The sequence below is a fragment of the Leguminivora glycinivorella genome, chromosome 12 (assembly GCF_023078275.1).
Source record: "Leguminivora glycinivorella isolate SPB_JAAS2020 chromosome 12, LegGlyc_1.1, whole genome shotgun sequence".
In the NCBI taxonomy this organism is placed as follows: Eukaryota; Metazoa; Arthropoda; class Insecta; order Lepidoptera; family Tortricidae; genus Leguminivora; species Leguminivora glycinivorella.
The window spans coordinates 10,142,480-10,167,114 of NC_062982.1; the positions used below are offsets into that span (position 1 = coordinate 10,142,480).

General features: G+C 39.2%; 1 protein-coding gene across 3 annotated transcripts; it reads left to right on the forward strand.

Annotated features, from left to right (window-relative positions):
• Positions 1-187: 187 nt before the first annotated feature.
• On the forward strand, positions 188-23,756 carry LOC125231671 (RAB11-binding protein RELCH homolog). Of its 3 annotated transcripts, XM_048137178.1 has the most exons (17): positions 188-617; positions 735-905; positions 1,794-1,954; positions 4,334-4,552; positions 4,993-5,303; positions 5,668-5,952; positions 6,403-6,499; positions 6,725-6,790; positions 11,373-11,538; positions 12,346-12,717; positions 13,164-13,506; positions 14,233-14,517; positions 15,978-16,096; positions 17,668-17,809; positions 19,878-20,086; positions 21,717-21,843; positions 22,607-23,756. In XM_048137178.1, the coding sequence occupies exons 1-17, from the start codon at positions 389-391 to the stop codon at positions 22,821-22,823; spliced, it is 3,519 nt and encodes a 1,172-aa protein (XP_047993135.1). In that variant the 5' UTR covers positions 188-388; the 3' UTR covers positions 22,824-23,756. The 3 variants fall into 3 exon arrangements, with proteins under 3 accessions (XP_047993135.1, XP_047993136.1, XP_047993137.1); XM_048137179.1 differs by lacking the exon at positions 6,725-6,790 and having other exon boundaries at positions 6,403-6,565; XM_048137180.1 differs by lacking the exon at positions 6,725-6,790 and having other exon boundaries at positions 5,668-5,850; positions 6,403-6,565.
• Positions 23,757-24,635: the final 879 nt, after the last annotated feature.

Genomic DNA, 24,635 nt, shown 5'->3' on the forward strand with positions numbered 1-24,635 from the left:
ATGGTGACAGTGACAGCTAGACCATAGACAATATTTACTCCGACTTGATCAAGACTTGATTCACAGTATTCACACCAATTTCAGCCACACATTCAACTCTATTGGCGCTTATTTTGGCATCAAAGCGCTAGCAAGCGATTTAGCGTTTTGATTTCATTCACTCTTGACATTTTTCATTTGTGCGCAATGTCTTTCATTTCATTCATCTGATCTGTCACTTTTGAGAAAAATGCCTTGAGTTGATCTTATTCTTATTTATTTTCTAAAATTAATCAATGTTACATTTTATTTCTTTAGTAACGTAATAAGTATAAAGTGAGATGAATTATCAGGGTAAATCAGACAGTTTTGTACATTTTTCTCTCGGTAGTGCTTTTTAGGTGAAACCATGAATCCATATAAGGATCTCGAAGAAAGTTCTTTCACAGCCGCTCCTCACCTGACCTACGAAGATATAGCCACAAAATTGCTGAAAGATCATTATTTTTTAACGGCTCTAGAACTACACACGGAGCTCGTGGAGAGCGGTAAAGAATTGCCGCAATTAAGGGAGTTCTTTTCTAATCCGGGAAACTTCGAACAACATGTTTCTAGAGCCTCTGAGTTTGTGTCCATGCGTAAGTAATCATAACTTTTATGGCGCTAGCAGAAAATATAATACGATGGCTAATAATTCCCAGATATAACTAAGTCTTACACAGACAAGAAATAAATTAATAAACGCTTATTTTCAGATCGTTCGCCGAGCCAGGCGACGTTGGACTCCCTGGACACCGCGCGGTACTCGGAGGATGGCGGCGGGGACCGCGGTGGCAGTGGCGGTGATGTGGCGGTCTTGGAATTTGAGTTGAGGAAAGCAAAGGAAACTATTCATTCTCTGAGAGCTAATCTTACTCAATTTGCTGGTAAGTTAAACTAGTAATTTATTATTTTAAGATTATAAACCTATACCCAGGCCGGGGTTCCTATTTTAATATTACACACACTTAAACTTGCAACCAAAACCTTTTATAATAACATTGACAGGATAATCCATTGGGGATTATGGCTGTTATCACCAACATTGAGTACTCACAAGTACTAACACAAGTTTTGCTGCGTCAAGCTTGCCTAGTCATTCAAATTTATATTGTTTTTCCTGTTCGTTATTTTAAGCAAAGTTGTTGAAAAAGGATATGACTTTTCAAGTTGATCAAAGTGCAATGCAAGCAAATTTTTGGTAAAAAAACACGAGTAATATAAGTTATGGCCCTAAGATTTTGAAAAATAGTTATTTGTTATACAAGGGGGCAAAGTTGTATTTTAACGCTGAGTGTGGAATTTAAAAACGAGCAAGTGAAAGGATTCTATAGTTGAACCACGAGCGAAGCGAGTAGTTCGAGAATAGAATCCTGAACTTGCGAGTTTTTTAACACACGAGAAGAAAAATACATTTGCACCCAAGTGTAACACAAAACTTTTCCCCTCACTATAGCGAGGAAACTACAACGCAAAAAATGCGTTTATTACTGCTTCCAATATTTCCACAGGTGGTAAATCATTTTTATTACTAGGTTCGCCTACTTTTATCAGTTTTAAAGCAGTTAAATTGACTTTATTCAAGGTCAAATTACTTTACCCACTAGTGGATAAAATGCGTTTTTACCCGCTGGTATTAAAGGACAAAACACGTGTTTCCGAGCTAGTGAGGGGAAAAAATGTTACAATATGTCAGTACTTGAAATTTGCAGAATCCTGAACCAAATATAAAATTTTACTACTGGATATAGAAAACATTTGAAATCCATTTTTAGATGGTGAATCAGCACTAGACAAAAACTCAAAGGACCCATTCAACAAGCGTTCCCTGAAACCTCATGAGCGGAGAGCCCTCAACTTCCTAATTAATGAATACCTGCTGCTACAGGATTATAAGCTCACCTCTATTACGTTTTCTGATGAAAATCCCGATCAGGTAAGTTAACCATTGTCATGACAGCAAGTCTTCGTCAATTGATTGGTGTGGCATGCCTCTCAATGGTGAAGAAATGTGTTGTGACAGTTGTTCTGTCCCTTTGCTTACATTTTAATAGCAGTATTCTATTAAAATGTAAGCCCATAACAATACCCCGCTTTACGCGAGAGATGCATACCAGGGAAAATTGCATAAAGTGAATTTCGCGTATATCAGGGTTACTTGAATAAGGTACCTAAAATTGTTTATATTACTTGAATAATTACAATCAAATCGCTTGTTTAAAGAAATTTTACATTTAAAAAAAAAATTAAAAAAACAAGTATTTTTTTTTTTAATAACAATCTAATGTTTTCTGAGTGGCTTTTTGCTTCCGATCCATCAAAATTAAAAAAATAGCGTTAAAGCGAATCCGCGCTATACAGGGTCGCGTACTACTAAAACTGGTGGTTCTGATTATGTGGAAGTAAATTTTTTCTATGGGTCAAAACACTGTCTCTAAAAAGGAAGGATACTATAATTTTTTTCTGAATTTTTAAATACTGGGCTTCAAAAATTATGAATATGTATCATGACATTCATGACCCTCTATATAATTTTTTTGTTTTGGTACAGTCAGCCAAAAAAGTGGTTTACCACTTTTCGATCATGTGTTTGAAATAGAGTCGAAAAGTGGTAAACCACTTTCTTGGCTGACTGTACATCCAGTAACTTCAACAATATAAATAAAAAGCTAAAATTCAATATAAAGGCCATCTGCCATCATTTTATTGCCAATTACAATATTGATAAAAAATTTGATTTATAACAAATATTGCTCTTGTTTTGCCTTTGTGTTGCATTGCAGCAGCTGCTATTCTGATAATTCTATTACAATTATGTGCGCATAATGACTTGTGAATCATAATCATAATTGTGGAACTTGTTGAAGTAAACGAAAATAAACCTTATGCACTATACATTCAAATAAAAAAATAGAATACCATTCCCTTTGGCACCTGTTAGGTAGCCTCAATGTAATATATATCCAATATTGACTCACTGTTATGAATTGTTTATGCATATTTAGTTTTACGTTTCACGCACAACATAAGGTTAACAATGGTGCTTATCAGAAGAGATATCCTAGATAATATTCTCCTTACCTTACCGAAGCATATTGAATATCGTCACTACTTTTAAAAAAATTTGTATCTGGGTGAATCAACTTTTTCTTGCTTTTTGCAAGAATTACCCTTACTTATTATTAGGTCTACTTTTGTGATTTTTAACCTTACCATCGTGAATAAAGATCCTTATTTCACGTATACCAATTAGGGAAAAATTTAAAAACGATTCATTTTTAATTAAAACAATATGTGACCCAGTGGAAGAGACACTTTTTTCATACAAAAGTGAGGGACAGCTATGTCCACTGGGTCACTGCTCGAAACAAAGTTATAAAATAGGAAATCCTATAATTACATGTTGTATTGCGTAGCTATTATATTTGTCTTTAATATAATAATTATACATTAATTAGACTAAATCCCAATTAAATTTTCTGACCACATGTAGTCGAAGTATGCGAAATTTTCCTGGCAAAGAAAAGTTGATTCACCCATCTTCGTCTGTCAATGAAAAGAAAATTGTAGTAAGTATGTATGGAATGCATATAGACTTACTGCGTTTTAACTTTGAGGAACAGCGTGAGATACGAGATTTTTTAAAAGTAGTGACGATATGTAATGTACAGAAAAAACGGTCTTTCTTGAAATTGTAATAAACAAAAGAAATGTACTTTTTTAATTGATTTTCTTATTTAACACCTGGAACGCCGTGGTCAAAAACTTGCTACTGAATTGATAACTTTCAATCTGTTAATTACAGTTTAAATTGCCTGGGACAGATCTGGAACAAGGTGCTTGAGGGGTTAATTAGTACCTAATCAGTATAATCACCATAAATGACATTTGGTCTTAAATTTTTTTTTAATTGCTCCATCAATTGAGTCAAATCTGGTTGCCCTCCCGTGGATCAGTAGATGACACCCTTGAACATTATTACTAATTGGCTATTTGTAAACCTTATAATCATTAATTGTTATAACTATGAACAAGTAGTCTTAGTCCGTTTTCACATTATCCAATCCGATATCGGATGCCGGAAGGATTTCAATGGAAAAAATCCAAGATGACGCCTGTAATGTAGGGATCGATATATCGGATCGGATAATGTGAAAACGCACTTAGAGTTATATAAAAATTATAAGTTAGGTATTATGAGTATTTCATTCATATAACTTTTTTTTTTCTTAATAAGGTAATGTTGATTTCCCGATAAAAATATTCATTCATTCATATAACATTTCATTTCATTTCATAACGTATTATATTACAGGATTTCGAAGATTGGGACGATGTAGGTCTAAACATGCCTCGGCCGTCGGGTCTAGTGACCCTATTCTGGGGTAATTCCGCCGTAAATGTCCCAAAGACCGACGCGAGTACAGAAACAGACTGGCAAAGTTCGGATATGGAATGCCAGACTGAGTGCGATGACAATGTGTGTGTCAGTTGCCAGACGTCGTTTCAGAATGATACTGATTGGAATCATGAGGTAAGATTAATTTTAGGCATAATGATGAAGACACTATAGAAATTACCTACTCAAACTTTCCCAAAACTTCAATTCTGAATTGGTGACACCTTAAATCTATTTCGCTTCACAGCTGTCTGTCACCATCATCATCGGCCACGTCATCTATTGCAGAAGATTGTTGCAGCGTCTAGTAAATCATGTGCTGTGGGGAGGTTGATAGCAACGTCTTCAGTGGCCAAAGAGACCTATACCAGAACGGCATCTTCTACCACAGCGATCGCAGACATGATCAGAGTTCAGGGGAGAGGGTCTGGCAGCGCGTAGCTTTTTCTGCCTGACGCTTTCTAACCAATCCTCGTCATGTTTGTCTACCCTCGCTTTAAGATCACGGCGCCACTCAGGTCTCATCTCAGCTTTAGTTTCCCAAATGTCTGTAACCTCTACAAAATTCATTTCAGATACTCATTCAAGCAGAAGAAATAGAACTACTCAAACAAAAAATCATACTCCTAGAAACAGAAAAACTAAATTTTCAAAAACTATATGACGCCGCTATAGTTAGTCTAAACTCCTTAACCAGTCCTGCGTCAGAAAGTAAAGGATTAGAACTTCATATACCTGAAGATAAGGTGGCTCAAGTGGTTGAAACTATTGAGAGTAGGCCGTTGCCCTGTACGGCGATGGAGAATCATTACGGCAGTGGGCAGTCTACTCACAGTGTTACTCCGGACCAGTTTGAAATGATTGATAGTGAGAAGAATAGTGCTATGTAAGTATTTTTATACCAAAGATTTCAAATTTCAGTCATAAAAGGATGGGGCAGTTAATTTCCACTGAACATTCTCATTTGATGCACCTCTGTGGAACGCTACAATGCGTTTGGTTAATGTGGGCTCGCATCCTATAGACTGATTGGCACAGTGTGATATACTAGACGTAAGTAAGTAAGCAAATATTCTTTAGTGCACCATTTTACATGTAAAATTATACACGTGATGACGAGTGAGAGACGCAATCATGCGCGATGAAGCTATACACTTACGCAAGTCTGATAGAGACATAAACATACGGGTCAATGTACAATATTCCTCATTTCTGTAAACTAATTAACTATTTTGTTTCTTCGTTAACAGAATAAGAAAAGAAGGCTCAAACACCAGCTCCTTCGAGCCGGCTCTGATCGGTGACGTCACAAGCCGAGGCTCCCCAACGCACGGGAGCGTCACGACACTCGACGACACGCTTAGCATGAACGACGCGGCCGAGTGGACGCGAGTACATTACGACTACGACTGCAAGGAAATGTGGATCGACAGGTCAGTGCCGACAACGCACGGGGGCGTCACGACACAACACGACGCGGCCGAGTGGACGCGAGTACATAACGACTACGACTGCAGGGAGATGTGGATCGACAGGTCAGTGCCGACATCGCACCAGAGCGTCTCATCACGACACGCTCAGCATATTGACTTAGTTCTCTGAACCATGAAAATCATCTTGTATGGCGCTTATTTCAAGAATAGTAGATGCTACCAGTTGAACTGAGATCAGTTAATTCACTTACAAAATAAACATATCATCTGATGATAAGATTATTCTGATAAATGATGTAACAGTAACAGATCTTAGGCGTCACGTTCAAATGGATATCGTCACTACTTTTAAAAAATCTCGTATCTCACGCTGTTCCTCAAAGTTAAAACGCAGTAATTCTATATGCATTCCATACATACTTACTACAATTTTATTTTCATTGACAGACGAAGATACAAGTTTTTTTTAAAGTAGTGACGATATATGAATATCCATTCCCACGATAACCACTCTTCAATTCAAAATACATTATGATTTATTTTTCTTTCCAGCGGTCTACCAAACACCTTAAAGTTATCCTTAATAAACTGGTGCAGCGAAACTCTGAGCCTGAACGAGCCTTTGACCAACGACTTATTGGCCGAACTGGTCAACAGTGAGAAACCGGTCACGCTGTCTGGACTCCTTACGTTGGTCGCTGATACGATGCCTAAGGTAAATACTTCATAGCTGTTACATAATAAACGGAGACTTTGACCATTTGCAAATGACCGAACTGGTCAAATGAAACGGAAAATTTGCCTAAAGTACAACCTTATATAAAGCTGTTATGAATAAACTGAGGCTCTGACCAACGACTTATTGGCCGAACTGGTCAACAGTGAGAAACCGGTCACGCTGTCTGGACTGCTTACGTTGGTCGCTGATACGATGCCTAAGGTAATACTTTATATAAATTGTTCTTAATAAACTGGTGCAGTTAAACTCTGGGCTCTAACATGCCTTTTACTAAATTTACAAAAGTTTACATATTAACTTTAAATAAATCTACTTTTAAAACTGCGCAACGAGATTCTGACTTTAAACCAACCTTTGACTAACACCTTTCAATGAAAAAACTGGTTCAATTTTATTCAGGGCGCACTATACGGAAGCGCGAAGCCATGGCCAATTGGCAACAATGCGTGTTATTAATTGCATACATAATTGCATATTCTCGTTGTAAAATTAATAAAAACTGGAGTACGTGTTGGGTTATAAGATAATAACGAGGTTGTGCCCAATAAGTATAATGTTGCAAATTCTGCATTTGCTTTATTTGAGATTCATTATTTAAGTTGCTTGATCACACACTGAAATAGGGAAGTTTCCTGTACTTCAAATAAAATACTTTTCACCACACCAACTGATAAAGGCTTTCTTTGCTATTCAAAAACACATAGCAAAGTTGCATTTTATTCACAAGAGTACAAAGTAATTTCATACAAAGTTTAACTTGATGTCTAAAGCTGGGTGTTGGAATTCACGTAAAAATGATGATTTTGAATCATAAACGTTAAATAAATTGAAGGTTTTTTATTTATTTTGATGTTTTACAGTTCATATTTTCATAGTGTTGGTGTGGTGAACTGGTGAAAAATTTTGTGTTTCACTCGGTGACAAAGTTTGTTTAACCTTCGTGCCTTGATACCCTCGCAAGTCTCGCAACGCTCAAGATTCCACTTTTTGAATCTTTCGCTTGCTCTGGCATAAATATTGGCACTAGGGATTGCAATCCGGTCCGGCGGATCCGGTAATCCGGCCGGATCCGGTAGTTTTTTTATGCTACCGGATCCGGTGAAATTCGCCGGATCCGGTAATATCTAAATATATAAAAGAAGAAGCTGACTGACTGACTGACATATCAACGCACAGCTGAAACCGCTGGTCCTAGAGATTTCAAATTTGGCACGTAGGTTCCTTATGTAGTGTAGAGGAGCACTAAGAAAGGATTTTCCAAAATTCACCTCCTAAGGGGGTCAAATGGGGGTTCAAAGTTTGTATGGGGAAACAAGATTAGTTTGACTATTTTATTCGAAACTTCACAGGAAGATTCCTTAAGACATATGACTGAATACGTGTTTCAGGTTTTTTGAAAATTTAACCCCTAAAAGGGTGAAAAGGGGGTGATAAAGTCAAAAAATCAATATGGGTATCGTTTTTATGGTTTATCGGGTCGCTGATCACGATAAATACAACGTTTTTAAAATCTAACGAGGCGGAAGTGAAATACCTTCTCCCCTGTTGTGGTGCAATGGGGTTTAAATATCAAAAATATATATAAAAGAAGATATTGACTGACTGACTGACATATCAACGCACAGCCGAAACCGCTGGTCCTAGAGATGTCAAATTTGGCACGTAGGTTCCTTATATAGTGTAGAGGAGCACTAAGAAAGGATTTTTCAAAATTCGCCTCCTAAGGGGCTCAAATGGGGGTTCAAAGTTTGTATGGGGAAACAAGATTAGTTTGACTATTTTATACAAAACTTCACAGGATGATTCCTAAAGACATATGACTAAATACATGTTTCAGATTTTTTGAAAATTTGACCCCTAAAGGGGTGCAAAGGGGGTAAAGTCAAAAACACAATATGGGTATCGTTTTTATGGTTTATCGGGTCGCTGATCACGATAAATACAACGATTTTAAAATCTAATGAGGTGGAAAAGAAATTTTGTCCCCTGTTGTAGTGCAATAGGGTTAAAATATCCAAAATAGCCATAAGAGGAGCACTAAGAAAGGATTTTTCAAAGTTCACCTCCTAGCATGATAATTTGACAGGGGCAAGGACAGGGACAGGGACGGGGACGGGGACGGGGACGGACGGGGACGGGGACCGGGACGGGGACGGGGACGGGGACCGGGACCGGGACCGGGACGGGGACCGGGACCGGGACCGGGACGGGGAGGGATAGGGATAGGGGTAGGGGTAGGGATAGGGATAGGGATAGGGATAGAAATAGGGATAAAAATAGGGGACGGGGACGGGGATAGGGATAGGGGAGGGACGGGGACAGGGACGGGACGGGGACAAGGATAGAGATAGGGACGGGGATAAGAATAGGGATTGGGGTCGGAAATTATTCCGGTCGGCAATCGATATCTAGGCAGTGTAAAACGCTCAGCGAGAAGGGATTAGTAAGTAGGCATCGGCGAGTATCCTGCATCCGTGATAACTATTATATTCAATGTGCTGTAAGAAGATCGTTGTTTGCTTGCCTTTTATATGTTTACGTTTGCAATAAGTATAAGCAAAATGGAAAAAAATTGTAAGCGATAATGCAAGGAAGTACTTTTTACCCTACCGACCATAGCGTCGAGATACTGGCTATGTGGGTTGTATGAAGTTTTCCCAGTATAAATATTTATATAGGTAAAATACATACATATTCGTACCTACTACCTACGCTGTCGTCGCTGTGTCAATTCTACAATCATTGCAAGAATTTCTTTTAAAACAATAGTAATATGTGTAAGGTACAGTCAGCCAAAAAGCAGTGTAAGGTTTTTGGCTGACCGTACAGCAAATAGATCAGTTACAATGGCCCCCCAGTCGAGAATTGCCCCGCTTTACCTTAATCGAAATAATCGCGGACAGATGTACCTACAAAGAAACCTACGGATCCAAATGAAAATCTTATTTTTTGTAAACGTTTCAATAAGAATACTTTTATTACGCGGGCGAAGCCGCGGGTAAAAGCTAGTAATTTAATATGTTAGAATAGTGCAAAAAAATAACATTTACGCTATAATTTGAACGTAGTTCAACAGGGGATTGCAATCCGGTCTGATTTCCAATCAAAAAATAATTTAATACATACGTTTTTTGCATTACTAGGCCGTTTGGAAGTAAAATAATGTGCTCAAGTGACGCGTCAAACTTTCCGTCTTTGAATCTGTAGTGAAATCTGTGCAATTTTTTGCTTGGATGCAAAATGTGGAATAGTGGAGAGTGACAAAGGGCCATACGACAAAACTTTTCGTTAACATGTCACTGAGGTCGATCCTTCGCGTTTCCTGGCCAAACACTATCCGAAATCAAGACAGAAAGAACAGAGACAGAAGAAGTATTGAGTATATGCCAGCAAACACCCATTAGTGAGGAAACCGCGACAAAAAAAGTACATGGGTAGCACACAATTCCAAGAGTTCCCTGTAACAAAATAACGCAAACATTGCTTTCGGCTGGAAATCGCCTGCCGCTGGAAGGTGCCTTGGCTCCGGGCGCCCTGTAAACTCATGGAAGTCCGTTAAGGATGAACTATGAGCGAACGGGTCGAGCTGGAGCAAGGCCACTTTGCATCACTGTCTGTGGTAACGTTGTTGTTTCTACAAGAACAACAACGTTTTCAGCATGATATAAGAAGTATGAGGGCACATTGCTACAAAAATCATAAAAAAACAATTCAAAGCTTAAATATGAACATTTTAAAAGGTATCTAGTAAGATTGTCGTTTCAGCAATAGCAAATAATACTAAGGTAAATTACTCTTGATGACTTTAATTTAGCTACTGTCGTTTTTTAGTTCTTCTTTACGTGTGAGAAAAATTAACTGTAAAATAACACATAATTATCTTTTTTTAAATAGTTATCTCATAATGCATGTAGGTAATATTATAATGTCCGTTCTTAATTGTATCTTAAAATCTCTATTATATAGGTATTACTGTAAAACAATACATTAAAAATAATTTTGTTATCCTATGAAAGTTTAAAAAGAAAGAAAGAATTTTCTTTGCGACTGATTATTTATTTTAGTAAAAATAACTTTTTACCTGGTAAAAATGTTGATTTCTAAGCTTTCAACTTTTGGTTTATTAATCGTGAAGCAAAATACCATCATATTTGTCATATTATGCAGAAAACATACGAAAAAAGTTACTATTTGGGTACTTTTAATCCTCAAGGCCAATCCGGCCGGATCCGCCGGATTGGGACCAAAATCCGGCCGGATCCGGCCGGATTGGATATCAGACCGGATTGCAATCCCTAATTGGCACGTGCGGTTAAACAACAACTTTGCCCCCTTGTAAAACAAATAACTAGCCTCGCCCGAGCAAAGCTCGGCAAGATGGCCCTCCGTCAGCTGTTCAAAATACTTTTCAAAAGCATACTTGAAATTCTTACTAATATTATAAATGGGAAAGTGTGTCTGTTTGTTTGTCTGTCTTTCACGGCAAAACGGAGCGACAAATTGACCTGATTTTTTAATTGGAGGTAGTTGAAGGGATGGAAAGTGACATAGGCTACTTTTTGTCTCTTTCTAACGCGAGCGTAGCCGCGGGAAAAAGCTAGTATTCTATATATCGTCACTACTTTAAAAAAAACTTGTATCTTCGTCTGTCAATGAAAAGAAAATTGTAGTAAGTATGTATGGAATGCAATTAAGACTTACTGCGTTTTAACTTTGAGGAACAGCGTGAGATACGAGATTTTAAAAATTAGTGACGATATGACCATCACCTTATTTCTGTCAGGTGCTCCCTCACACACTAGTGGCTCGCCGTTGCGAAGCGGCGGCTCTGTTGGCAAGTTGCGCCGCGCTGCTCCCGCCAGGCGACGCAAGAAGAGCGCGGACCTTGCAGACTCTGCTCACGCTAGTGAAGAAACCTGAGCCGGCGGACACGCGTGCTATTTGTGAAGGTATCTAAAACTAATTGATTTATTATGCCAAAAGCAGCATTCAGTGATTGAAACTACGCTGAGAGAAATCTGCCTTGTGAATTTAACAAGTTCGACTTGTTGCGTGTTTATCCGTTTGGAACAAAAGTATTTTAATAAACGGCATAAATCACAATATTGATGATACAAGTCAAGTCGAATTTGTACGAACAACAAGGTCAAACTTGTTAAAAGATATTTGATTGAATCAGCCTAACATATGATTAAAACAATATGTGACATGTTGCTTTTATAACATCGACTTGTTGATTCAAATGAATTAAAACTTGTAGAATGTACTGTTACACTTAACAAAATCAAACTTGTAGTTTGAAAACCAAAGAGCACGTAGGCGCTATTTTGACCAAAAAAATTGTTGAACGAACATGAAATCTAATTGTTTTTTCTCTCAGTGTCCATCGCATTCTTGCTGGTCAAAGCATTTTCACATCCACGGGTCGGCTGCTGTATTTGTCAACCTAATTTAGTCAACCTGATTACTTTTTGTACCTACTGAGTCTGATCAGACTTATTCAATTATTTTAATGACACTTTTTTACGTTTCCTATGAGGATACTGTAATGGATTATGCAGTACATCTGTTTCACGCCAAGGAATACCCACAATGTCTACAGCCTGAACACTTGTCTTACCATGACCACTGAGACAGACTGGTTGTGTTCACAAGTTTTGTGGTGTTACGAAAATATGAAATACATTTCCACTCAAGTCCTAGCTTCAAAAACTCTGTAATTTTTGATCGCTTACTCTAATTTTCTTTATTTCCAGCGTCATGTCTCATAGTGAAATGGGGCGGCGCCGGCGAGGTCCTATCATCCATCGCCGAACTACTCGCTTCCCGCTCCACCGAACGACGAATATTAGCCAGCCAAATATGCGTAGCCATCGCCCCTTACGTCCCCATAGAGCTATGCACATCTCTCCTACTCAGCCTAGTTACACTAATGTGTGAATCCAGCGAACTGGAGATAAGAAGTATTGGGTTGAAATCGGCTTGTTTGATATGTCCTGTGGCGGAACATAAGTATGGACAGTTGGAGAATCTCATGTTTAGTTTTTTGAAGGACCCGGTGGATAAGAATGTTAAGGATGCTGTTAGGATATTTGTTCCGCTGTTGGCGAGGAGCGCTTTAATTTCAGGTGAGAAATTTCATAAACAATAGGTGTACGAAATTATATAAAAATCTCAAATATAAAAAAAAGAATCTGTGATTTTGCACGCATGTGCTTTTACCCAGTTTCTATCTGTGGGAACTTGTTATTAGCTCATTGTTTCTATGTTATAAGCCTTATTATAACTTTAGCTGTAAGTTTCCCTAATAAATAAAAAAAAATATACTAACAATATTATGATAATCCAAGTAAATTTCCAAATAGTGCGAAATGTTTTTTCTTCATATTTTCACGGAAACTCGCAAACGTGTCATGCTATTTCAGTCAGTCTTCTACTGAGAAGGAGTACTAATGTTTACAGAACTAGCATGACGAATACGGAAAACCAGTATACACTACATCGGTTCAAGTACAACACAAAAATTTACTAAATTAGATAGATCCGACAAAGTAACTGAACTCCTTTTTTTCAGGAAAATTCTCGTCAGAACTATTCACCCGAATACTATCGAATTTAATAAAAGCAAGCAAAGAGAACGAATCAAAGAGTGTTATATTATATTTAGAAATAATGAGAGTACTAGTTTTATCGACGTTGGCCTACGTAGCGAATGTACAAATCGTTAGAGAAGTTACCCCTATCTGTGATACGAGTGTTATATTGCAAGATGTGTTGTTGGAGAGTGAAAATGATAGTTTTATGGACCTGCAGTGTTATTTTACGGATAATGTGGATGGGAAGGGACTGTTGGTCGCGATGAATAGTTTGGTGAAGAAGGATGTCAGATGGGCGGAGGTGAATTGGTTTATTGATATGTAAGTTGGTCTTTATAAATTATTTATACGTTTTAAACACTATTTGGTAGATTTAAAACACTCGTTTTTGACACTGTCTCAGTAGTAGCCACTCTGATTCATAACTGGAGAAACAGAAGGTACAGCGGGGCAAATGTAACTGGTCCATTTTTTCCATGTTTTACAATGTTTGCATTATTAAATAGAGTGTCCACCGGTTATATATGGTAGGCGTGTTCAGTGGATACATGTAGAACTCATCATCATAGTGTAATAATGGAAAAAATGGATTAGTTACAATCGAGATTTGCCCCGCTGTACCTTACAGACATTTTTCATTGTGAAATGTAAAAATGATATTGTATAATAAGAGAGTAGCTTTAATTTTTTGATTTAACTTTTATACAGACTAGATTGTCGAGATCTATGTCCGTTTATAGAACATGCTTTTGTAAATCAATTAGAAACAAATTTTATACTTTCTAATTGATTTTTTGAAACATACCAATTACCTTTAATGGAAAGTATAAATTAGCAACTGACCTCCTTATTCATAAACATTCACTATTGTTATCAAGCCGATAAAGTTCGTTTGTCCCTTTTCGACGTATTGGTGTGACAGAAAGGAACAAACGAACTTTATCCGCTTGATAACTTTACTGAACGTTTGTGAATAAGGGGGTTATAAGTTATAATTTAATGGTTCTGTAGAAGTTAGGTAAAACTTTAATTTGTGTTTTCTTTCAGAGTTAAACAAATTTTAGAAATAGCAACGAACGGCAAAGCGCTCAACCACCCCACGATATACGAGCTCCTAATATCGCTATTCAGCAGTTACGTGGATAACTTCGGAGCACAGTTCACACTGAGCGTACTCGCGCCTATATTCATGGATATAATATCGGATTTGGAGCTGAAAATGGAGAAGCTTCATAGTGTGAACGTAGATTATACGGTGGTCGTGGGAGTGTATCTAGTTGCGTTGTTGCCGGCGCAAGGAGATTTGGGGCAACAAGCGGAATTCTTACAAAAGTAAGTTTAAATAATACTCATAGAATGTGTCATTCACGGTGTCGCGCAGATTTGACAAATCTAACTTTTAAAAGTATGACGTTACGAACTAAAACACACGTCTTCGTGAATGAAACTAGCTATACTAACCTACTCGCGCCTATATTCGTGGATATAATATCGGATTTGGAGCAGAGAATAGAGAAGCGTCATAGTGTGAATGTGGACTATACCATAAATTAAATATAACAAGATCATACCATCCCATACATTAAAATGCGACCGCCTACGAACGCGCTTACACTCCACCACACATAGATGGCACCACAAAAAATGCCTTGTTGCCACCGATTATTTGTAGATTGGCATTAAATGTCAAATCCGAGCCGTAAATCTATGTCAAAAGTGACACTTAACGCCATCTACAAGTATAATCGAAAGCTACAAGACATTTTTTTTGTGGCGCCATCTATGTGTGGTGGAGTGTAAGCGCGTTCGTAGGCGGTCGCATTTTAATGTATGGGATGGTATGATCTTGTTATATTTAATTTATGACTATACGGTGGTTGTGACAGTGTATCTAGTTGCGTTGTTGCCGGCGCAAGGGGATTTAGGGCTACAAGCGGAGTTCTTACAGAAGTAAGTTCAGCCAAAATTAAACCGTAGCAACATCAGTGTCCCGTCTTCTTATGAGTTGATTTGAAAGAGAGATGAACATTATCGTTTACAGATTTTGGAAAATATTTCCAGGGTGCGGGAGAAACGTTATTTATGCCAATCGATCCTATAACATCCTAGTAGAATAATTTCAAACCGGCAAACTAATCGATTAACACCTATTGATTCGGTGCCATTAAAGCACCGCCCACCGCGAGCTAGTAAGCTATTTTTATTTATTTTATTTATTTATTGTTCAAATAAGTTACACAGCATTACAGTAAAACCAAGGCACTATGAAACTAAAAAATAAAAACAATAGGTATAGTACATAAATAGTTAAAAACAGACGAGAGAAAAAAACAATATTCTATTTAGGCGACGACGTAACAGCGTGGCTCCGTTGAGCTATGAGCTACCGGCTATAAAAACGAACCAATTAAAAGATAATCACTCCCGTGCAAATAAAAGAGACACGGCCTGTTTATAGTTACTCGCCCAGCAGTGAGCTATCAAAATCGCCGTGTCTCTTTTATTTGCACGGGAGTGATTATCTCTTGTTCGTTATTAATGTTATTATAGCCGGTAGCTCATAGCTTACTAGCTCGCGGTGAGACCAGTGCCTAACTACAAAAACCTTAATAATATTTGACGTTTTCTATTCAAAAGGTTGGGCCACATTGTCCCGGACGAAATTTTCCCATATGTTTATACGAATTATTGTTAAAGCATGGTTACGCGACAATAAAGTACCTCTTGCTTAACAACAACACAAATATTCATGACAGTTCATAAACCGCTTAAAACTAATTTTACTATTTTAGATGGATTGTGTACAGCAGTATACGGGGGCTTCCCGTGAAGATGTTCTCCATCCCCTTAAAATGGACGGCGAAACACAGACCGCTGTTGTTAGAGTCTTATTTACAACACCTCAGAGAGTGTAAGTACTTTTGTAATAAGAATGCATGTTTTATATTTATGTATGTGCTCGAATGAAATCTTATATTATTTTAAACTGGATTGTTAATCTGAGTTACTTTATTCAGAGACCATATTCTCAAATCCGCAACGCAGGCTTCGTCAACTGAATACAAAATCCGTTATTAGCTACAAGCTTCGTCAAAAAGTAAGACAATGGAAAATCCGCAACATGCATCGTCAATAAACTAAACCTAAAAGTACATACTAAAAAAAAAAAAAAAACACACACACACACACCTACAACTCAAAAACACCCTGCAAGTCGCCACCAACAGGCAGCGTGCCCAAAAGGCTGGCCGCATTGCCTCGCTGAATGGCAATGCTTATTCTCTGAGCAAAATACTGGCCAGCCCTTTTGTCACCCGTCACATCTACCAAACGAGACGCCAGATATTTATAGAGGCGCCGAGCCCCGGGCCCCCAAGGTCCCATCGTTTCGACCGCAAACGCCTCAAAAATATACCCACTGCCCAGCGTATCGTACTTGCGACGTTTACGGTCTTCGGCAGTAGACGCCGCATGACCAGCAAGAGCGCTAGTGCCCGGCAAATGGGAAACGGCGAAAGTGTCCACGCACGTCGCATCCCAAACCAGAGGCCTCCCCATGGACCACGGCACCAACGTCATGCCGTCGGGCCTCTTGCCATCATCTCTTGCCAGACCAACAGGTTCCAGAATGGCCGGTACCTTCACACTGACAAGAGCCCTTCGGATGATGTCATTTAAACTAGCATGACGAGGAATCCGACCCGCACTCTTGCTACACGAAAGGCCATGATGACCAAGGGTGTCCACCATAGAGCCACATTGGCAGTGATGCGGCACATTTGTCACTGCCCCTACCCGCAAACTGGCGGCCAGCCGAAAAGTGACGTTGTCCAGAAGCGTACCCAAAGACGGAGATGGCAGGGCCAACAACCACTGACCTGATTCCCACTCTGCAGCAGCCAAGAGACGAGCACGCTCAGCCAAGCCAGATGACGTATCAAGAAGATTATTCCATACTAACTGGCAAAGCGGCTCGTCCCACTGCCTCTGCGAGCAAAGATTAGAAGGCAAGTCGTTGGGGCAAGACAATGTCCATGCACTCCTGGCCTCAGCGAGGTGCGAAGGTTCCAGGTCACCAAAAGATGAACCCAAAATTCCTCCTACTAAACCGTGCGCGCTATGCACTGACGCCAAGAAAGCAGGCAACGCCACACTGGAGATACTCCGGATTCCCAAACCGCCAAATCTTATAGGCAGAATAATCTGAGTGAGTTATTAATCTGAGTTCGGTATTGTGGCCCAAGTGAGACTTATCTCGTTGAGTTCTGAAATTTAAGAAGACACATGATTCCCTCGACGAACGAATTTATGATACATGAGCCATGTCGCTCAAAACCGTCATCCTTACAGAAAACTATCTACCCTATACGACATCGCTCTAGAGTGCCCTCAAGGCAATAAGTGTATTTGCATCAGGAATATCAGAATGCAATGTATAACATACAATATATGTTGTTGATAACCAAGGCATGTTTATTCCAGTCACAGCTCACAGCAGCGCCGGTAGTCGCGTATACACTAGCACGTTACTAGCGGAACTCCTCAGTGTATGTGACGTGGACGAGGGCAGTATAGAGCGGCAACTTATTCCTACTGTCATGGCGCTGCTTAACGATGATGACGCGTAAGTAATTCTTATAAAAATTGTGGGCCTTCCTCGAAAAAGTAAAAAAAAATGTAGCAGTGAAAAATACATACCCCCTTATTCATAAACGTTCACTAAAGTAATCAAGCCGATAAAGTTCGTTTGTCCCTTTCCGACGTATTGGTGTGATGGAAAGGGACAAACGAACTTTATCGGCTTGATAACTTTAGTGAAAGTATTTTTATATTAAAGGAAAAAATGGAAAAATTTACGCTTCCGGCGGGACTTGAACCCGCATCCTTTTTGCAATCCGTGCAATGCTCTTAACCAATTGAGCTACGGAAGCCACGCCGGATATCGCAAATCCTTCCATGCCTTTCCTTATGTACACACGTCTTGGGGTGACGTCTAGCGCCATCTACCGACAGACTATTACGTCTTGTAACTAGAGACGGGTAACTACCCAGGTAAATACCCGACGGTGGGTATTTACCGGGTAAATACCCGATATTTACCTACCCGCGGGTAAATACGCGGGTATTTTCATTTTTCTTCCAAATTTGACGTTTTAAATGGTGTTTTGGGCTAAAATAGATTAATTTAAGTCAGTCTCTGTAATTGTACACATAATGTTTATTCAAATTGAGAACGAATAGGTTGCTATGAGATAAAATGTGATTTTAGTGTATCGTTCCAACTATGAAAATGGTGTAATATCATTCTCTGACACACGGAAATAATTTAAAATGCTTTTAATATAAATTATAAGTCTGATAAATTAAAACTGTAAATGAAAATATGTGAATAAAAATATTTTAAAAATCTCATTTTGAAGCTCATAACTCATACATAGTATGTTTTATGACAAAAATGTATATAAACTTTTTTGTAGGAAATTGTGTCTACTTTAGTTCGTACATACAAAACTTTTCAATATTCATGATAGTTTCCATGAAATATGAAAAAAATACATTTTACCCCCCCTAACCCCACCATAACCCCCTCCAACCAGTACTAGGAAGTTTATCTTTATCGTATAAATACGACTATTCAATGCAATCTAAAAAGCACACGTAAAACATATTTTTTTTTTTTTTTTGAAAATATACATTAAAACTTCTGTAATCTTTATTGTATATTTGACTGAACAGTTTCGTTTTGAATTGTGTATAATAATTACAACCACTAACTTAGTATTTATCTCCATTTTAACACAAATCAGCATGTGCAACATGAAATGAATCTACCCGTCAATTTGGGTAGATACGGGTAAATACCGGGTAGATAGGTATTTACCGGGTAAATACCCGGGTGGGTAGATTGGGTATTTACCCACGACCCATCTCTACTTGTAACGGCACTGGAGTCTCAAGTTATATTGAGAATTCACCAGTAACAATGTGCTAACCCATACAAAATTTAATTGTTAACAAGCAGAAACGTCTGCTAGCGATTCTAAACATTTTTATATTAAAGGAAAAAATGGAAAAATTTACGCTTCCGGCGGGACTTGAACCCGCATCCTTTTTGCAATCCGTGCAATGCTCTTAACCACAATTGGTTAGCTACGGAAGCCACGCGTTACAAGACGTAATAGTCTGTCGGTAGATGGCGCTAGACGTCACCCCAAGACGTGTGTACATAAGGAAAGGCATGGAAGGATTTGCGATGTCCGGCGTGGCTTCCGTAGCTCAATTGGTTAAGAGCATTGCACGGATATATAATTAATATAAAGTTTATGAATAAGGGGACAGTAGGTATCTTAATGCCAATTTCATCAGTTTAAGTGCGTTTTCACATTATCCGATCTGACATCGAGTGTCGGAAAGATTTCAAAGGCAAAAACCAAAGATGGCGGCTTAAATGTATGGGATATCAGTCCTACATCCGATATTGGATCGGATAATGCGAAAACACACTAAGCATTTAAAATCTGGAATCGCCAATAAAATTGTTCTAATCTAGTCTCAAATTCTCACTGAAGACTAGAGACTTATATTAGAAGAAATTACCTAGGACACACCGTAGATTTACGCTAACGTTTAGGTCCATTAAGTTAGTTGCTTCCCTATCGCGGAATTCACAACAAATTGTTTTTTTTTTCCAGCTCGGTCCGAGAATCCGCCATCACCTGTTGGGGCAGCGTCACCCGCGCCTGCCTTATACACAGCTACTCCAGCGAAGCGCAATGTTGGCCGCCCATGGAACAAATTATATCCACTGGGCGACTCTCGGTCAAAGAGGTAGCTAGGGCTGCTGAAGCGCTAGCCTTGCTGGTTCTACCTACTGCTGAAACCGCTATCGTGTCTGAGAGAGGTAGATATACTAGTTACATGCGTTAGAAAGAGTTGTAGATAGATACTTGTGAAGAGCAATTTTGACCGCCCATGGAACAAATTATATCCACTGGGCGACTGTCGGTCAAAGAAGTTGCGAGGGCCGCTGAAGCGTAGGCCTTGCTGGTTCTACCTACTGCTGAAACCGCTATCGTGTCTGAGAGAGGTAGATATATTACTTACATGCGTTAGAAAGAGTTGTAGATACTTGTGAAGCGTGGTGGCCGCCCATGGAACAAATTATATCCACTGGGCGACTGTCGGTCAAAGAAGTGGCGAGGGCCGCTGAAGCGTTGGCCTTGCTGGTTCTACCTACTGCTGAAACCGCTATCGTGTCTGAGAGAGGTAGATATACTAGTTACATGCGTTAGAAAGAGTTGTAGATAGATACTTGTGAAGAGCAATGTTGGCCACCCATGGACCAAATTATATCCACTGGGCGACTGTCGGTCAAAGAAGTTGCGAGGGCCGCTGAAGCGTTGGCCTTGCTGGTTCTACCTACTGCTGAAACCGCTATCGTGTCTGAGAGAGGTATACTAGTTACATAAGTTAGAAAGAGTTGTAGATACTTGTGAAGCGCAGTGGTGGCCGCCCATGGAACAAATTATATCCACTGGGCGACTGTCGGTCAAAGAGTTGGCTTTGCTGGTTCTACCTACTGCAGAGAACGCTGTAGTGTCTGAAAGAGGTAGATATATTACTTACATAGGATAGAAAGAGTTATACTCGTATGTACTACTGAAATGTACTGTGGTTACCTATGGAACATCATATCAAATGAACAGTCAATGTTGTCCACGGAATACAATACAGAATACAGCCCGTAGACTCTCACTAAACATGGCATCTAAAACATCACACCTCAGGCACTGGTTCCACCAAAGGCGAGTAAACTATGAACTATCGGCTATAAAAAAGAACAAAAGATACTCGCTCCCGTGTAAATAAAAGAGACGCGATGATAGCGCGGGCGAGATAGTTCGTCGCCGAGCTATGAACTACAAAACGCACGCTCTCTCTTTTATTTACACTAGGTTTGGACTATCTTTTGTTCGTTTCTATCGCCGATAGGTCATAGCTTACTATTTTTTGCCGGGACCGATGCCTGATGAATTAAAAACAATTTTTTTAACCATTAAAACCCTATGCCACCCTAAGGCACTGGTCGCACCGCGAGCTAGTCAGCTATGAGCTATCGGCTATAAAAACGAACAAAAGGTAATCACTCCCGTGTAAATAAAAGAGACACGGCGATGTTTATAGTTACTCGCCCAGCGGTGAGCTATCAATATCGCCGTGTCTCTTTTATTTGCACGGGGGTGCTTATCTTTTGTTCGTTTTTATAGCCGATAGCTCATAGCTTACTAGCTCGCGGTGGGACCAGTGCCTAAGGCGGTTGAGAATTGAGGGAAGGCATGGATAAATTCGCACACATCCAGCAGGCCTCCGTGGCGCAGTTGGAAGCGCAATGGCCCCGGCAAGGCCAAAGGGTTTGAATCCTGCCGGAGGTGTGAATTTTTCCATTTTTCCTTTAATTTAAAAATATAAAAAAATACATTAAAAAAGTTATATTTTTTCCTTTTCGCTAATCAAGTTTTATTTGTTCACAGCGGTGTCTCTCCTATGCACGTTGGCAGGGCTCTGTACATCCCCCGAGAACGTGTGCGCATTAACACCGGGGCTGCAGCTGGCAGCGCATCACGCAGCGCACCACCCCGCACTACTACCAGCTTTAAGGTAACCATTTTACATTTTATTATGATTACCTATAGGTTAGGGTTCGCACCTAACTTACATCCGATAGTACACTATCATGTATCTGATATATATGATTATAGGTCTGTATGCCTCCCTTTTTCTCAAACGTGAATTGTGTGTGTCTACTCTACGGCATATCACCCCGAACTAGTCCTCTATGGTGAACAATTTTTCACTCTATTGTCACGGGGTAACTTCGGCACTAGGAGTAGTAAAAGTTCTAATAAATATTGGCAATTGTATATGTTGAGGACTAATTGTAGAAACCATGAAACGCTGCTTATAACGATTATTTTTTCCTTGGTATCAATATAGCGCAATCAAAGTAATCCCAAGCTGTGAAGACAAGCGTCAACGCTCTTAAGTGAAAGTCGCGAGACATATCCGGACCAGGCATCTCGTGCTTATTCTAGTCAGTTTTCGGATATTGTAGAAATTCATTATTGTTTTTAGTTGCACATAATCACACCTCGGACACTGGCGATCAAATATATGAAAAAGGCGCGTTCCTAGCACACAGTCTAAGCTCGTGTAGGCGAACGCGTACTATGCTTGTGTGAGTGAGATATGACAGGTCGACTGTTCGCGTTTTTGACAGGCGGTAACTGTGAGGTAACCGAAAGGGGGTGGGCGGCACTTTCAGCGTCCAGCGGGAGTGGCCATACTGTACGATAGTACTCTTTATTATACTGTGACATGATGGTCTATCAAATCTTATAACCTCATATTTCAATCCTTCCAGAAAACTCGAAGAGATAGTCCAGACCCCCGGCTTCACTCAATACAAGCCATCCATCGAGGTCCTCCTCCACAACGTGACAGGGGCGGCACTGGAACCACCAAGAGAACCGCCGCGACAATCCAACATGGCTGCCGCACAAGAAGTTGGTCGACGCGTCTCCTTAATGTTTCAGCAGAAGACTAATATGATGCCCAATATATTTAAAAAGAAGACGTAGGGTAGAAAACAATGGTTTAAAAAAATCGGATTACATACATAATACCAATCCATTTAGAAAATTCCAAAAGATAATTTTAAACACCGAGTTTACTCTGTACAAGCCATCCACAGGTGTCCTCCACGACATTCATCCAATAAAGCCGCCGCGCAAAAAGTTTGTCCAATATATTTAATAACCTAACTACAAAATTAAATTTTTAAAAACACAGTGGACCGATTTTCATGAAACATGGCTAAGAACACAACACTCCCGACCAATTCAGCTTTCAAACAAAAAAAACTAAATCGGTTCATCCGTTCGGGAGCTACGATGCCACAGACAGCAACACACACACAGACAAACAAGTCAAACTTATAACACGTTTTTGCGTCGGGGGTTAAAAAAGATGTAAGAAATTGAAAAAAAACTTAGGTGTTCTCTAGATATTGTTCTATGTTGTATATATTGAATTGTAAAAAGAACTACACCCTACATGTGATGTTAAATATAGAAAATAAAATTAATCTCAGCACCACATAATAATGAAATCAATATTTATTTACTGTCTTCCGAAACTGTTGGGTTTTATATGTATGTATTTTTAATATTATTCATGTTTTTACCTTGTTCCATGATTGTATTCCAATTTTTGACAGTATTTTTAAATTTTGTGATTATTTATTTTAAAAATATTTTGGAAACATTTCTCGAAATGCAGCGAAGTCATAACATAATAGTATATTAGCGGACCATTTGTAAGGAATTCTTCACGTGTTTTGTATTCACGATTGCACGATGCACGACTAGTGCTGCCGTCACTTTGTAGGCTTCTCTATGTTACATCTCATGGAGTCAAATTATTTCCAGCGGCCGGTTTGAGCTTTATTATTTGACATGTCCATAAGATTCAGTGTATTTCTGACAATCAGCGGCACTCTTAAACAAAGGATACTATAGACTAGACAGCCAAATAATAATACCACTACCGAACGAGATGGTCACATACAAATTATAATAAGAGTGACAGAGAGCAAAATGTTATTTTTTGTCTTTGTCATAGTTTCACTTTTTCGCCGCTGCCACAAACGAGTTTGTGGCAAACAATAAGGACGTGACTTGTCAAGCTTATTATCCGCCCAAATTACGTAGGTTGTTTATGGTAAACTGTCAGCCATTTTTAAAGTGATTCTTAAATTCGCTCCATTATTCTATATCTGTCCCTTACGGGTGTACGCTTGTGTCAAGTCTATAGTATCCTTCGTCTGAGGCGGCACTCCTTGACGCACGGGCGTGTGAGTAAGTTTGAATTTCGTAAGTAGTGTATGCATTCCAATTGGTTGTTTTAAGGTGGCTCGCTTAGGTTACCCGAAGCTCAGGCTGCGTTAGATGGCGTTAATCTGCAAATTACCAGTCTTATTTTTTTCGTGGAGTTGTACAGGCATTTATATACTTTCAATTATGCTTCGCGAACATTTAATATTAAAATTGACGTATTACAACAAACATTCAACTTCTCATTGTAACGTTAATCCCCTTAATGTAGATAAATTTACTATTTTTAAGTACCACTCACACATACAAACAGTGTTTTTGTATTCCTTCTAGTCGATAATTTCACGCGGTGACAGCTTGTTTAAATAGCCTTGCGGTAAATACGTGCCACTGCCATCGCATGATTTGCATGGAAGTACTGGGTTCGAATCCAGGACTTTTTCTCTTTTTTTTTTTATACTACGTCGGTGGCAAACAAGCATACGGTCCGCCTGATGGAAAGCGGTCACCGTAACCTATGGACGCCTGCAACTCAAAGAGTGTCGCATGTGCGTTGCC